The 15,085-nt window shown below is 40.3% G+C and overlaps 1 protein-coding gene across 1 annotated transcript in view; it reads left to right on the top strand.

The window, feature by feature from the left end:
• The first annotated feature begins 9,732 nt into the window (after positions 1-9,732).
• Positions 9,733-15,085, top strand: part of LOC104537853 (growth/differentiation factor 8-like) — a 5,507-nt gene continuing 154 nt past the window's right edge. Inside the window, 3 exon segments of the mRNA XM_010180866.1 lie at positions 9,733-10,105; positions 12,184-12,557; positions 14,840-15,085. The exon segment at positions 14,840-15,085 is cut by the window's right edge and continues 18 nt beyond it. Of these exon segments, the coding sequence (XP_010179168.1) occupies positions 9,733-10,105; positions 12,184-12,557; positions 14,840-15,085 (993 nt within the window).

The following is a 15,085-nucleotide window of genomic DNA, read 5'->3' as shown; positions in this document are numbered from 1 at the left end:
GATCTCCAGTAAGGATGGGGCTAACTTCTTTTCCCCAGCAGAAGTCTCTCCCCAGATACATATTCTCACAAGATTGGTACAGTTACATTACACAAAGACAGAAAGCAGGACTGGTGGTAGGGACAGAGGGACCTGCTACCTCACCTCCCAGGCTGGATACCCCCACATCAGACAGACATCTGCTAACCCCCATACAGTTTCTCTGTCATGGCATTTGCACGCTGTCCCCTGTTCCATGGATCAGCAATACCTGGACTCCTTGTCCCTGATCTGCCTATTTTTAACAGCTCTCAGCTGAGTAACCATCAATTTTTATTCCTTTTTTTAGCACACTTCAGCTTGTGCTGTTTGCATTCCCCGTGGGACTCTATTCTCCAATTTCACTGAACTTTGTGTAAAAGACATCCTTTGTTTGCCTTGAACCTGCCAGCTATTTCATGTTACATTCCCAGCTCTTGTATTAGGAGAAATGAGGAACGTCCTTCCATCTCATTAAATCCAACATATGCACGAGGAGCATGGATTACTGGAAAGACTGTTGCTTCTGGTATCCTGGGAAAAATAGCAATTTTCAAAGCTTCATTCTGTGATTGAAGTTTCTCTGGCATATTTGATGAACTTAGCAAACTCCCTCTATACACAGCTTCCTTTTTCCCTAAGCTTACATCTCTCCTCCCCACACTAAGTACTGTGTCAAAGAGACACAGCTGACATCTGAACCCCATACATTGCCCAGTACCCAACCACGCAAGGACAGTCCCTGCCTCAAGAGGCTACAGTGACACTGAAGGAAGAAAGCAGGAGTCAAGGTAACATCTACTTACATCTTCAACTCCATCTTGAAGAAAAACAGCATAACTATCAGATACAGGTTGATTTTTTAGAACAGCGTACCCTTGAGAAATAAGTACCATCTCCGGAAGCTCTTCTAGTAACAGATTTGTTACTAGAAATTTTATGTTAACATACTTAATATTTCTTAGGAAGAAGCAAGAAGTGGCTGTACTGTCCAGCTTCTGCCACAGCACTAGCTGTAGTATTTTTTTATTAGACATTGTGAACCAGGAAACAGCCTAGGGTTACCATGAAAACACGTCTTATGCTTTATAGCATTTTAAGAAGAGAAATCCAAGTCCTTCAGCCAATTATACTACTGCCATTCTACATCTGCTTTCCTGAAGTGTGATAAAGGAGACTTCATTAAAGCATCTGGCTCATAGTGGTCTAGTTTAAGTTTAATAAAGGCGTGCATCTAAATTAGAGCTTCTAGACCTAGGGTACCTTTCTACAAATAAAAAGTTCTTTGGTAGCATTCGAACTGTTATAGAAACTTTCACACCTGAATTTTAATGAGCAACTGCAGCAAGAGTGATATTTGCCAAGTCACAAGCCTAGATGTAACTTTCATGAATTGATCACTAAGGACAAAAAAGCCTATGCGTTATCTACTGAAATGTCAGAAAACATATCATTTTTGGAAGTCAGTGGCCTAAGATGGTTATTCAACAAGGAGAATGAAGTAAGAGAAAATGTATTTTTGAAGGACAGCGTATTTGTATGTTTTTATTCTGTAAAATATGGAATAAAGCGCATCTAAGTGCCAAAAGCCAGCAGCAAATAAAGCCAGTGAAGTCTGACACAGAAACTGAAGCACTGCTGACACCTAGTGCTGCACCACTGTGTGTTACCGTTGAACTAATATGCTGCAGAAGCACCTATTCCAGTTCCAATCCAAAAAAATGAAGCCAAAAGTAGATTTGAGACAACCCTAAAATAAACTTTTAAGACTACTAAGAACGACAGGTCAGGGCTTTTACCTTTCTCATTTTGGTACAGACCTGAAGCCCCATTTCATAGTCACGCATTACAGAGGAGTTACACTACCCACTAATAATTGGAAATCTTTGCTTCTGCAAGATGTTGTCTCATCCGACATGGTTGGAAAGGTCACAACGACAGCAGGCAGCAGCTTGCTCACAGTCCTAAACCCTGATTTTACCTATGCTTGATTTTCAGTTTCCAGCAACAGATGATAACTAGAAGGAAGATGATGAAGTGCACACAAAGCCTGCTAGGAAATAAACACCAGGAACCGAGCGGTCGGTTTGCCAAAGTCAAAAGCACTGATGTACCTTGATTTAAAAAAAACCAAACCCGAATCTACATTTGTTTAGTGGTAAATACAACACTAAATAGCTGCTAGTGTGTCGTTAAGCCGGGGAGCCCCAGGGGCACAGCAAGAGCCCTCGGCCACGCCACCCCACTCGGCTTCACCGCTTCTGCGTGTGCAAAAGCCTTCCTCAAACACGTATTTACCGTCAAATAACAAAAAAGTCACAATTTTTACTGAAAAGGTCTTTGAAGAAAACAAGCACTGCTTCACCAGAAGAAATAGCACACTTCTTACCGTGAGGTGTTTCTGTTCTGAATGAAGCCCAGCTTCTCACAGACAGACTTGTGCACGACAGACAAACTAAATTATTCCCTCACTCATGAGGAAAGAAGAGGCTTCCTGAGCGGACAGGACACCTTGGAAGAAACAACTACCCCAAAACCAACAAAAAATAGGAGCTACTGCTGAGGCTCTCCTCACACTCTACCTAAAATACCAGCACAGAGCAGGAAGAGCAGCCTCCCAGGCCAGGGATAACTCCCACAGGTGAGGAAAATCACACAGACCCCAGGTGAGACTCTTACAAGGATTTTTTTTAAATGTTTCTCACCCCACATTTGAGGTTGTATAGCTTCTCAACAGTCATTTGCCAACAAAAAGAGGCTTCCCAGTAGTTTATAAACAATCCTGCCTTTTGTCAGCTTTGCTTTTAAACACACATCCATCTCAGGGTTCTGTGTCTGCGTGTAGCCATCCCTGTCTGTAATCACCATCTCAAAAAAGAAACAACACTCAAAAGCTATGAAAGCGTTTTACCAAAAACTATCCACACCTGCCATCTCTATTTTGTAGTTTTACCTACTCTTTTCTTTCTTTATTCCAGAGAACATTTATATCCAGCACAGCAAGCAGAGCTGGACTCGTACACTGATGGAAACCACTTAAATTTGACTAGCAAAGGCATAGATGAACATTGCTTGCAAGAACTTCATTAACTACAATTGCAGCTTACAGAAGCGGGGTAAGTAAAGCAGTTTCTTGTCATATCACTCAAAAACACATCTGCTTTCAAATGCCCAACACACCACCTCTTTAAAGCTCAATTTTGGCAGAGAGGAAAAATAAAAACCCAAAGCTACGCTGAAACACTGCACTTACAGCTCCCAGTTTGTTGCTGGAGCCAAATCAGAAATCCTGTTGCAAGCGCTAGCAAAGCTGTACACAGCTCTCTCAACTTTTCAGTGGGAAGCAGATGCTTTTCCCAGCTTTATTGATCCTTTCCTTACTTTATTCACATATTTAATCCTCAAGGCCAGCACTGGTTCCTGCTATCTCCCTCATACAAGAAGCAAAGCAAGGAGATGCATTTTTCAAGGAAGGACCCACAATCATAATTTCTGTGCACCATCCAATCCCCACAGACTTCTGGGTGGATTTTAAAGAGGAATCCCCATGCTCAGTGTTTCAGTAAAATAAAAACATCTTGTAAGCATTAATTAAAAAAGGAGGAAATAGAAAAAAACACAAATCTTCAGAGCTGCGGGCCTCATTTCCCAGCAGATGCCATTCCCCAACAACCCAGCAGAGGACAGGCCGCTCTTACCATATCACTGACCTCCAGGGCCGAAAATCCCCCTCGAAGAGCTGGTCCTTAGAGAAAATAGCAGCATTCCTGTAGCTAGTAATACCAAGCGTTTTGATTGTGCAAATGCAGAAGTGAAACCTCTCCAAGTGCAGTGAGAGGAATTCAAGGTCTCCCATCAACGATGCAGTGGCTGATGCAGCTATTTTAAAGATATTGACTATGAATGTCAGAAATTTTGAGTAAAAGCATAAAAGCTACACCATTAAAGACAGTGTGCTGTAGCAAGGGTAGAGCCTTTAAAATTTAACAGGTATTTAACCGCTTTTTTGTAAGACTTATTCTAAGATCGGTAATTAGATGCCATGGTGAAGGCTGCAAATAAAATACTGAAACACAAAAGGACTCAGAAAAACTGGCAGCTTTTACTATAATTACACCTTTCCTTAAATGTTTTTAATGAGCTTAATGGGAATATATTTCCCTATCTGTTTCTAAAGTTAATTTCCATCATTATCTGGTTGTTTCTGGAACAACATGAACTGACAAGTATTGGGATATGTAGGAGAGAAAACAGCGAAGGGGCATTTTTGGCCCATTCCCCATGTACAGTTATGCATAGCAGCACAAAAGCTGAAGAGGAGCCCCCATGACTTCCTGAAGAATACGTTCAGCAGCATCTCTTGGGCAAACTGAGAGGTGCACCAAGGGCTGAAATTGCCACAGAACCAGTTTGCCACCAGTTTTACCTGCTTCCCCCCTTTTATCCCTTGCGTGCTTACATACCATAGCTCGTGAGCAGCTCCTTAGCAAGTAGGCCTCACTACTGTGTCCCATAGCTCCTGAGCTGAGGAAATCATCCACCAGACAGTGATGTTTTGTCCTGGTACTCAAACTGCAGACAAAGACCCAAGCACACCTTGGGGGAGGCCATTCAAAATCCCAAATCCTTGAATATTGTGGTTTTCCTGGGAAAACAGCCTGAGAGCAGGGGTTGAAAAGGAGTTGCAGCATAGCCCACACCCAGATGCCAGTGTACCAGAGCATCGGTACCCAAGCACTATGCATGCCCTTCTCCTATGTGAAATATGCTCTCCAATACCTGCAATGCAAAACTGGTGAAAATAAGATGAACTTATTTCTTTTTTGGCAAGTTGAAGGAATTCAATGTCCATACCATCAAAATGAAGAAATAAAGTTGGCTTTCAAGTAGCTGCATGTAGCACGGTGTTTAGAAGGTTATATGTAACTACTTTTGTAAGGAAAAAATATAGCAAAGGACAAACTGTTTCAGGGCATTTGCTACAGAGCAAGAATTCACACTAGTTACAGCATTCATATTTTAGTTCATGGTAATAAGTTCAATTTTTAAAGTGGGTTTTTTTTTTCTTACAGTAGCTGCAGCGTTACTTTACATAATGTGACTGTGATGTTTTCATAGGCTTTTTGTTATAGCAAGATTCCTTTTTAGATGCTTTTGAGGTTCAAAGTAATGCATTTATCTTGCAATTCAGATGACTAAGAGCAAGCACCTCGTGTGTTAGGACAGCTGGGCTGATAGTTAGGTACTTAAAACACCCTAACTCCACTGCATTTAATTATACATCTGACTTTTTCCACCAAAATTATTTCACAAACATTATTTCCACCTTATTGCAGCTAAGTGAGAGATTAATCTGGTCCAAAAACATTTAAAATTGAATTTTCTATCCATTTCAATGTGCTATTCCAGAAGTTAGCCTTTGTACTGACAAAAGTGAGAGAAAAGGTGACTCAGAGAGTACCCACCTCAGAGGCTCAGGAGAAACATTATCTCTCCCTTATAACACAAACCAGGGAAAGAAGCTGGCTAATTCTGGCGTATGACTTGACATGAAGTCAACAACAATCACAGATCTGCAATGCATTTCACAACTCTTGACTTTTTTTCTTGAAGTTCTACCTTCCAAGGTGAATCAGTTCTGGGAACTATTTCATGTAATTTAAACTACAGGAAAAAGAAAGGTGAGTTTCTGGTCCTGCAGACTGTAAGGAAGCATTTAAAAAATCTAGCCTACAACAGGATGAAGTAATCTGATTGCTGGCAGGTTTATAACCCATGTCCCTGCTCCTTCATACCCCTGTAACTCTCCCTTTTCTCCACAACGTCCCGGTTCCCTTTCATGTCCAATTGGTCCACCTCCAAAACAAGCTCAGATCCCATCCTGCTCCCTATCTCTTTTTCTGGGTTGCTGACCCAGCAGGGGAAGAGACTCTGTAGATGGTCCAGAGCTATCAGCATGCTGACTAAAGATGAAGAGGCAAAAGCTGATTGGCTAATTAGAGGCTGCCAAAAAGGATGGGTAATGGTTGGGCTCCGTTTGCTTTCTCCTCAGGGAGGGCATTAGTAATCCCCTTTTACTCTACAGAGTCACTGCTTATCTATAAAACTTGCAGTAACACCATGTCTCTGAAACCTCTACACCTGCAAAATTTGTTGGGGGTGGATTGGGTTTTTTTGGGTTTTTTCCATTTATTTTTTTTTTAGGTTTTCCAATGAGTACAAAAGCTCCTGGGGGAAGGAGAGGAGAGGTTGACAGCTGGGGGCCTTTTCCCTTTAGAAAGGAACATTCTTACATTGTTTGATTTTGGGGGCCTGAGCCATGATCTCTGAAGTTAGGACTGGGAACATTATTTACTATTGGCAAGCATGGTGGTTAGAATGACACGATTTCCAAAGATAATATTAAAATGCTATAAAGTTCAGAAAGATGTACATTTCATTTTTGACTTCTTTAGTTTTGCTGGTGGTAATGTGGTGGTTTAATTATTTTTTTTTGCCAAATAAATTTTCGGAACAACTTTTACCTTTTTCTTACATCTGTCACCTACTCCTGTAGTCATCACTTTCCAAAACCATTACAATGAAAGTCAGAAAGAAAAACAAATTGCATATTGTATTATTATTAAATAAATTAGATCCTTCAATAGCTCTTGATCAAATGCAGTTGTTTAAAATCTTCCAAATTCTTGCAGTTTCATAAAAAAGAAAAATCCAGTAACAATAAAAGATGAAGGGAAAGGTGTTCTACTAACAGTCTGGAAATATTCAGAGTATGTGGATATGAAGTGCATTTTATGAGGGAAATAGGAAAATGTTGTTCTTGGTAATGCAGCTACTGGTGAATTCTTGGCACTTTGTCATTCTTGGTTCCTACATCACCACTCCAGTTACTGTCACTGCCTCCTAAACAGTGACCAGAGGCACGGTGCTCAGTGAGATCTGTTTGCCACCATGTGTCACCCTGGTGGCTGCGGGCAAGCTCAGCTATTGCTCAGAGCTCACTGGGGTTTCAGGTTTAGTAGAGAGGATTTTGGTGCTGCAGCCATAAACAGATGCCTTATGGAGGGGAATAAAGGGGCCCTTTTGTGCAGATGAAGGGAATCGTTGCAGAAGATTGGAAAAAAAAATAAGTTCAGCATGCATTAGATGATGGTGAGCAACACTCACAGTGAGAAGACATTGAAGTGGAAGGGCCAGGCCAGGTATCAGTGTGGCCACAGTGGTAAGCTGCTGCAGAGCACATTCAAAGAGGAGTCACAGTGCTGGAGGCATTGCTGTACTGAGCACTTCTCTTGTTCCCTCTCTAAGACAAGTGGCTTACACTCACAGTCTGCAGAGCATTTAATTACTCTCATATTAATGACTGCATCATTATGTCCACCTGTTTACAGACAGATCATTGTCCTCTTTAAAACTGTTTCTGGTGTGAAACCTGGTACCTGTCAAGGATTCTACTTGTGGGTAGATTCCCTTTTATACTCAACTTGTTAAGTAATTCTGGATTAAAATTTAAAAAATAATAATAGTTTTATTATGACATTCACTGTCATTATAGTAAACAAAAAAAACCCCAACCAAACAAAAAAACCAACCTAAACCCCAAAAAAATTCACCAACAGGTTCAGTTCTTTTCAAATAGATTCTTACTGTGAACCATCCCATGCATCTTCCATAAAAATACATTTCCAGCACTTGAAAGGTCTGTTTAAAATACGTTATAGACATGGTAGGCAGACTGTACTGCAAACTCAGATCTGTCCTGACTTCTAGTTCCAGTGAACCACAAGATTATTTATGTTACCATATATTGAGAGTAGCTGCACCGATATCTTGTGTAAAAAGTAAATACTCAGTAGCAAAGTCAAACTGCTACCTTTAAATGTGGATTTTGGCTGAAATCAGAGTATCAGGGTCTGACCCTAAGGCCATAAGGCCTGGAATGTACAAGTGTGATGCATCTATCACTTGCATCAACTTTACACCAGGGCAGGACAATCAATTTCAATTGAATACTCATGATTTACATCACTGGTCATGAGCTGAATATTAGGCTCAGTTCTGTGCTATGCAGTGAATGCGCATGCCCTGGAAAGGTGATAAAAAACAAAATGAATGCCCAGGCAGAAAGAAAAGTTTTTGAAAGTTCTGTCCCTCATCTTTCCATATACCAATGTTTTTCCTAAATGAACACATGCAGAAGAACCTGCGTGCCACATTTTAAAGCGTACTCAGAATGAGAAGAGAAACTCGGTGAGAAACTGACAACTCGATTCTAACTCAGATAGGCAAACTTTGGCATAGTGCATGAAATTCCAGGATTTCCCTTTGCTGTCATGTACAGGTTCCAAATACACAAATATAGACAATATGTACAAATTCCAGGACTTCTGTTTGCTGTAATATACAGCCTATGCTGAGCAGTAAACCCCCTCAGCCCTCCCGCCTCCCCAGCTAAGGGTGAATTCCGTAATTCTTGCTCACAGCACGTCAGATGTGAACTACATTGCTGTAATATTTTATAAGCCATACCCTAAGTGTGAAATCACATCTAGATGTATCTCTCTTATGCAGAAAGCATATTAAAATGGTAATTTTAAAAATATAAGCAGGATATAGAGAACTTGTAAGTATTTGTGTAGAACACAGAAGAAACCACAGAAAGATATCGCTTAAGTTGGCATAATACAGATATATTTTGGACAGAAATAAAAGATTACATGGAAAGAAAAGATATACTCACAGTAGAGACTTAAATGTTTTAAGTCTTTTAATGCTTTCACTAATAATGGAAAAAGCAAGCTGGACTATTCCTGTATAATATTAGAGTGAGTAGCTAAAGATATTCCTTAAAAATACCCTTGCTACTAAAGATCTCTTGATATTTAATGTACTGCCCAGGATTCTGTGGACCTGGTGACAGTGTGAAGAGGGTATAGACTCATTTTTCATAACTGCCTGTTAAAGGATTTCTTCTGTGGATTTTGATATATACTAAAGGGACAGACAAGATATGCATTTACATAAATTCATATATGCACAAAATCTTTATTACTGCTTTAGCTAGTACCTAGCAGGGAAATCCATTAAGGTTTCTGAAATATGAACTGCTCAATATATTGTAGTTGTTGAACAACACAAATTACTACTGTTTGTAATGCTTTTCTAAAGTTAGGGTTTTATTTTCCCCTGGCTGCTAACAGTAATGTCTGGGATTTTCTTTTAAATAGCACAAACTTTCAAGTCAAAAAGACCGGTAGAAGCCTAAAGCAAGTTTAGAGAGAGGTCTGTCTTGATTCATAGTACAAGTACACAGTTGGTATATATTTAAGAATGACAGTGCTGTCTTTCAGTACTGCTTCCCACAATGCTTGGAAATATATCCTCTCAGTATGTGAAGATATATCCTCTACGAAGCACCCAGATAAATCAGTTCACCCTTGGCTGTAACTAAATGCTGGCTAGTGGCTTGTGATCGACAGGGCTTTGCCCTCTGACAGCCAGATTCATTGTTGGGACAGCAACCAATCGTCGGGTTTGACGACATGAGCCTAATCAAAGTTGGAGTATAAAAAGCCCCCTTGGAATATATAAGGTATACCAGTGTGGCAAGCTGTCTCTCAGCTTGCATTTGCTTTCACAGATCTGTTTAGTTCTGAAAGGGAAAGGGGGAGGGGGGGGTAAAAGAAGGAAAAAAGCTGCATTGAATGTGAGATCATGCAAAAGCTAGCAATCTATACTTATGTTTACCTGCTCATGCTGATTTCAGTTCATCCAGTGGCTCTTGATGATGGTAGTCAGACCACAGAGAATGCTGAAAAAGATGGACTATGCAATGCTTGTATGTGGAGACAGAATACAAAATCTTCAAGAATAGAAGCCATAAAAATTCAAATCCTCAGCAAACTGCGCCTGGAACAAGCTCCTAACATTAGCAGGGATGTTATTAAACAACTTTTACCCAAAGCTCCTCCACTGCAGGAACTGATTGATCAGTATGATGTCCAGAGAGACGATAGCAGCGACGGCTCTTTGGAAGACGATGACTATCATGCCACCACAGAAACGATTATCACGATGCCTACGGAGTGTAAGTAACCCTGCTGCTTTTGCCTCCCAGCGCTCCTCCGAGAGAGTTGTCTCCCTGCTGTAGAGCCACGCAACTCCTCCTCGGGCTCTCCCAACAGGCTGCCAGCTGAAGTCTGCTAGAGGGAGGGAGGAGAGCGTTATTTCTAAAGAATTTGAGCCAGGTTCAGATGACTGTGTGGCGATCCTTTGTTTTACTGTTCAGTTTTCGGCTCCTTATAACGTGTATGCCCTTTAGCACTTTGGATTTGCCCATTACCTTAGAAAGCAAAGGGAGATCTGCAGTTTAGTTGACTTCGTTATCTGCAGTACTTGGGGCATTTCCTATCACAGATATAAAGTACAAGTGCAGATAACGAGATAACTGTATTTTTCTGAGGGAGGTTTTCCTGGCCAATACTTTTATCAGCAATAGAAATCAGCAGAAATACAGCTCAGAGCACTAGACCTACCCGAGTGCAACTTTACAGCAAGTGCAAGTATAGAGTTAAATTCTTGCTGCTTTGCTGATCCCATAAACTAGCACCACTGACCTCTGAGTTAAAACTACATATTTAAAGCAAATACGTGTGTAACAGATTTAAATGTCCGTGCTAGAGCAATCAGCTCCAGTAGTTGTGCCAAGGAAGAATGAAGGCATTTACTGAATGAGCAGATTCTGAGTTATCTTCTGAGTGCTAAACATCTGCTATGGCTCCTATCAAGTATCTTTTGCATGGCTAATAGTATAGTATCTTATGTTCTTCATCAGCTAAAGTATTTGGCTATGACAACTGTTTTTTAAAATAACCTGACGAATATGATGTCAAAAAGGAAAAAGATGACAGAACATATAAGGCATGTTAGCAGCTACAGATATCGCTACAATAAGCATATTAGAATAGTATCAGCTCCTCTGGCCAGCTAAAAATGTACACATTATTGAAAAAGTAACTTTATCTGTAAAATTTTTCAACTTACTAATTAATAAAATGTGTGCTTAATAGCAATGTATTACTGCAGCCTCATCACAAAGCTGAGCTCTGCCAGCAGTTTTATTCCAGCCTATTACATCCAAAAATTTATGAGTTAATTTCCTACTTTTTTAGAAAAAGCCCTTGAACTATTTTCAATGCACTAAAGAGACAGGGTTTTTAAGTGGCGAGATTTACGAATGTCAAAGCCCTGTACCACTTAAGATTAGTGCTACCCATTTTATCCTGGCATGGACAGATACTGCCATGACTAGGTATGACAGCTGCATCGTAGGCTACAAGAAGGAGGAACGCTACCCTGCACGTGACTTTCCTATAATATTATTCAAATGAAAACAAAATGATTTTTAGATTAATACTCTCTCTTTTTTCTTTGCATTGAGGAAAATATAGTAAAGTGTTCATGCAGTTTGCCCATAGCTGTGTCTGTCTGTACAATGCATAGCACACTAAGGCTATTTAGTAAATTAGAAATAGCTGGCTCACCCTATACGTGTTGAGTCAGCTTATGCAAAGTTGCTGTTCAGTGCGCTTTATGAAGGTCCTTAGATGACTAGCAGAAGTGAGTTGGTAGTGCTTACTGTGAAGTGGAGTAGGCTGTGCCCTCTCCCTAGGCAGCTTCTGTTTGGGAAACAGTCTGTACAGGTCAGCCGACAGCACTGGTTCCACTGCTCAGAGCCCCAGGCATGCCAAGGACTGCAAAGGTCCTCCAGACCATGCATCTTCTCATGACTGCCCATAATTGCTGAGTTCCAGCCCGAGCACACCTCCACTCTGCTTAGCCTATGCAGCACAAAGCAACCACGAGAGTCATTTAGAAAGTAACTGGCCCAGCCTCATTTTGGCCTGTTCACAAAACAATCATCCGTTCCTTGTCGCATGGTGGTACTTTCAGGTGACAGCATAACGATTGTGTTGACATCCAGTAAACTTGCTGTAGAGTGTAAGCCACAGAGAATGAATTAAGTTAAATCCACTTTCTTACTGATACTGTTTATAACATATTGTAAGACTTCCTACACAGTCTGGAAAAAAATAAATCGGGTTTATATATGCATATTTCTTTTTGTTCCCTGTTCAGTAATCTGTTCTTTCCATTCATTTATAGCTGATTTTCTTGTACAAATGGAGGGAAAACCAAAATGTTGCTTCTTTAAGTTTAGCTCTAAAATACAATATAACAAAGTAGTAAAGGCACAATTGTGGATATACTTGAGGCAAGTCCAAAAACCTACAACAGTGTTTGTGCAGATCCTGAGACTTATTAAACCCATGAAAGACGGTACAAGATATACTGGAATTCGATCTTTGAAACTTGACATGAATCCAGGCACTGGTATTTGGCAGAGTATTGATGTGAAGACAGTGTTGCAAAATTGGCTCAAACAGCCTGAATCCAATTTAGGCATCGAAATAAAAGCTTTTGATGAGAATGGACGAGATCTTGCTGTAACTTTCCCAGGACCAGGTGAAGATGGATTGGTAAGTTTATTTAGAAAAATCCTATTTAAATATCTTGTATTTTATTGAAAAGCGTTTAAGTTGTGTTTTAAGGATAAAACTGAAGCATTTTTTAGGGAATCAAAGATACAAGTTCTGTATAGCCAATTCTTTCTTTCTTTGCTCTCTGATCATGTCAAAATCAAGAGCATTGCTGTGCCTCTGTTTTCCTGTTTGAAAAATTGAGACAAATTGCAGTACCTCAGAGGGATTTTGAGAGGCGTTAACTAGAAAATTTTGGGTAATTATTGATGGATGGTGCTATCGAAGTAATGTTTTCAAATTCGAGAGCAAATACTGCATAAAAGCAGTTATTTTACATAAAGTTAAAAGAAGAGTTGTTAGATTCTTTCACTGGTAGGAAAGTTGCCTCAATATTGCTGAGAAGGTGAGGGAGTTTCTCCCTATTCTGTATGCCAATATTGTCTATTAACAACAGCAAAAACTATCGATGGTTATGAAGGTGAGAACAGATCTTCAAAATGTTAAACTGTGTACCTTTCAGTATGTGACAGGATGCATCATTCCACCTATTAGAAAAGTTTGAGTGGAGAAATTCTGCTTGATACAATAAATGGGTCATAATGATGAGAAAGAGCATAAAGTAGCTAGCTGGTTTCTTTTTGTATGCATAGATGAACAAGTTAAACCTGAAGTGTAGCAGTTAAACTACAGCATTTTCCTTGTTATTTGTTTCTGCAAGTCACTAATCATCTGCAACCCATAAAAGTTCCTGAACCTATCACAGCTGAAACAATCACAACCAAGAAATCCTTCCTTTTGAATAAAGTATAAATAATATTATTTTACTTCTATGCAGTAGATCAATCTGTTTATCATAGAGTCATTTAGGTTGGAAAAGACCTTTGAGATCATCGAGTCCAACTGTATTTATGTAGCTATGTAACATTTAAGTTCATAGCAGTACAATGCAGTTAAAAGAATTTAGAAGAAAAATATTGTGATGTATTAATTGTAGATCCAGTATAGATGTGGATGTCCCATACTTGAAACAGACCAGCTGGATCTCAAGATAAGAAACATCCCCACCATCTCCATCCATTCAAATACCCAATGCTGTGTTTTCACACATGTGAATAAGGCATGGTTGTCATCATCTGTAAAAACAAACTGGTGAAACAGCAGGGCAGGGTTAGATGCATGGCTGATAACGGGAGAGGAGATTTCTCATCTCTTCCCTGTGGCTCCTCTCTGGCAGCTCCCGGTACCAGGATGCTCCTCCCCATATCATTTACCTTTGGGAGGAGCATCTTCAGCAGCTGGACAACTTGCAGTCGTAAAGGCAGCTATCTTGGAAAGGACAAGCCCACGTAACAAAGTCAGCTGGGCTGTTATTTACTCCTAAGGAACAGTCTTCCTTCATGGGACAGACTCGTCAGTGCCAAACAGGGCTGAAATCAGTGCGTGAAAAGGAAGACTCTTCAGGAACTTTTTAAAACTTGTGATTGTAGAAGTTGTAGTTTCTTTCTATTCTCAGTTGGTGACTGTGGAAACACACCTTTGGTAGGAGGCACATAGCTCAGAGGCCTGCCAAAAGTACATTCCTAGCCGCAGGGCTCTTTCAGGAGTCAAAATATTAGCTGCTTCCCCCACGCACATTCAGCCCTGTAGCAGAGCAGAAAGCTGCGAAGTACAAGTAACCTGTCCCAGCAGGTGAAATGCTGATTTCTACTGCCATTGCAGTCATGCAAAACAACAGCAATTGCAGAGCTACTTTTGTCCTCCTTGGTCTGGACAAGAAGCCTTCCTTGATATCCAGAATATGACTTTAATGGAGGGAATTTCAGAAGGACTCACAAAAGGGAGACCAACACCAGTCAGTCCTGCCCTTTAAAAGTTTTTGGAGTTGTCCTATGGAAAAAAAAAAGCAACTCTTATTATGAGGTTTGAAACATACGAACAAACCACACAGCAAAAGTAAAAATCCAGCATCCTCAGCATTTCTGAAACATACTTTTAGCAGTTAACAGAAATTATGCTAGCACTGATATGATGGTGATTTCAGGAACTGCTGGTCTTCAGCATGAAAAAGAGGAGTAATCCTTGAGCAGAGGGCAAGCATAGCAGAGATTTAGAGAACAAAGTTCTCTGAAGGGTGTAACCTGAGAAAAAATTGCTAATATTATTTGAGAATATTAACTTGATACAGTACCGTTATGTCTGAAATATTATATATTTGCATGGTTTTACTGAACTTAGGCTTACCCCAGTAATGCTTCTGATTCCTTCTGCTCTCCTCACAGAACCCATTTTTAGAGGTCAGAGTTACAGACACACCGAAACGGTCCCGCAGAGATTTTGGCCTCGACTGTGATGAACACTCAACAGAATCCCGATGTTGTCGCTACCCACTGACAGTGGATTTTGAAGCTTTTGGATGGGACTGGATTATTGCACCTAAAAGATACAAAGCCAATTACTGCTCTGGAGAATGCGAATTTGTATTTTTACAAAAATACCCGCACACTCACCTCGTACACCAAGCAAAC

Source organism: Mesitornis unicolor, unplaced genomic scaffold, assembly GCF_000695765.1.
Source record: "Mesitornis unicolor isolate BGI_N332 unplaced genomic scaffold, ASM69576v1 scaffold7523, whole genome shotgun sequence".
NCBI classification, from domain to species: domain Eukaryota; kingdom Metazoa; phylum Chordata; class Aves; order Mesitornithiformes; family Mesitornithidae; genus Mesitornis; species Mesitornis unicolor.
Note: the sequence above shows the minus strand (reverse complement) of the source record. Positions and strands in the feature narration are given on the sequence as shown.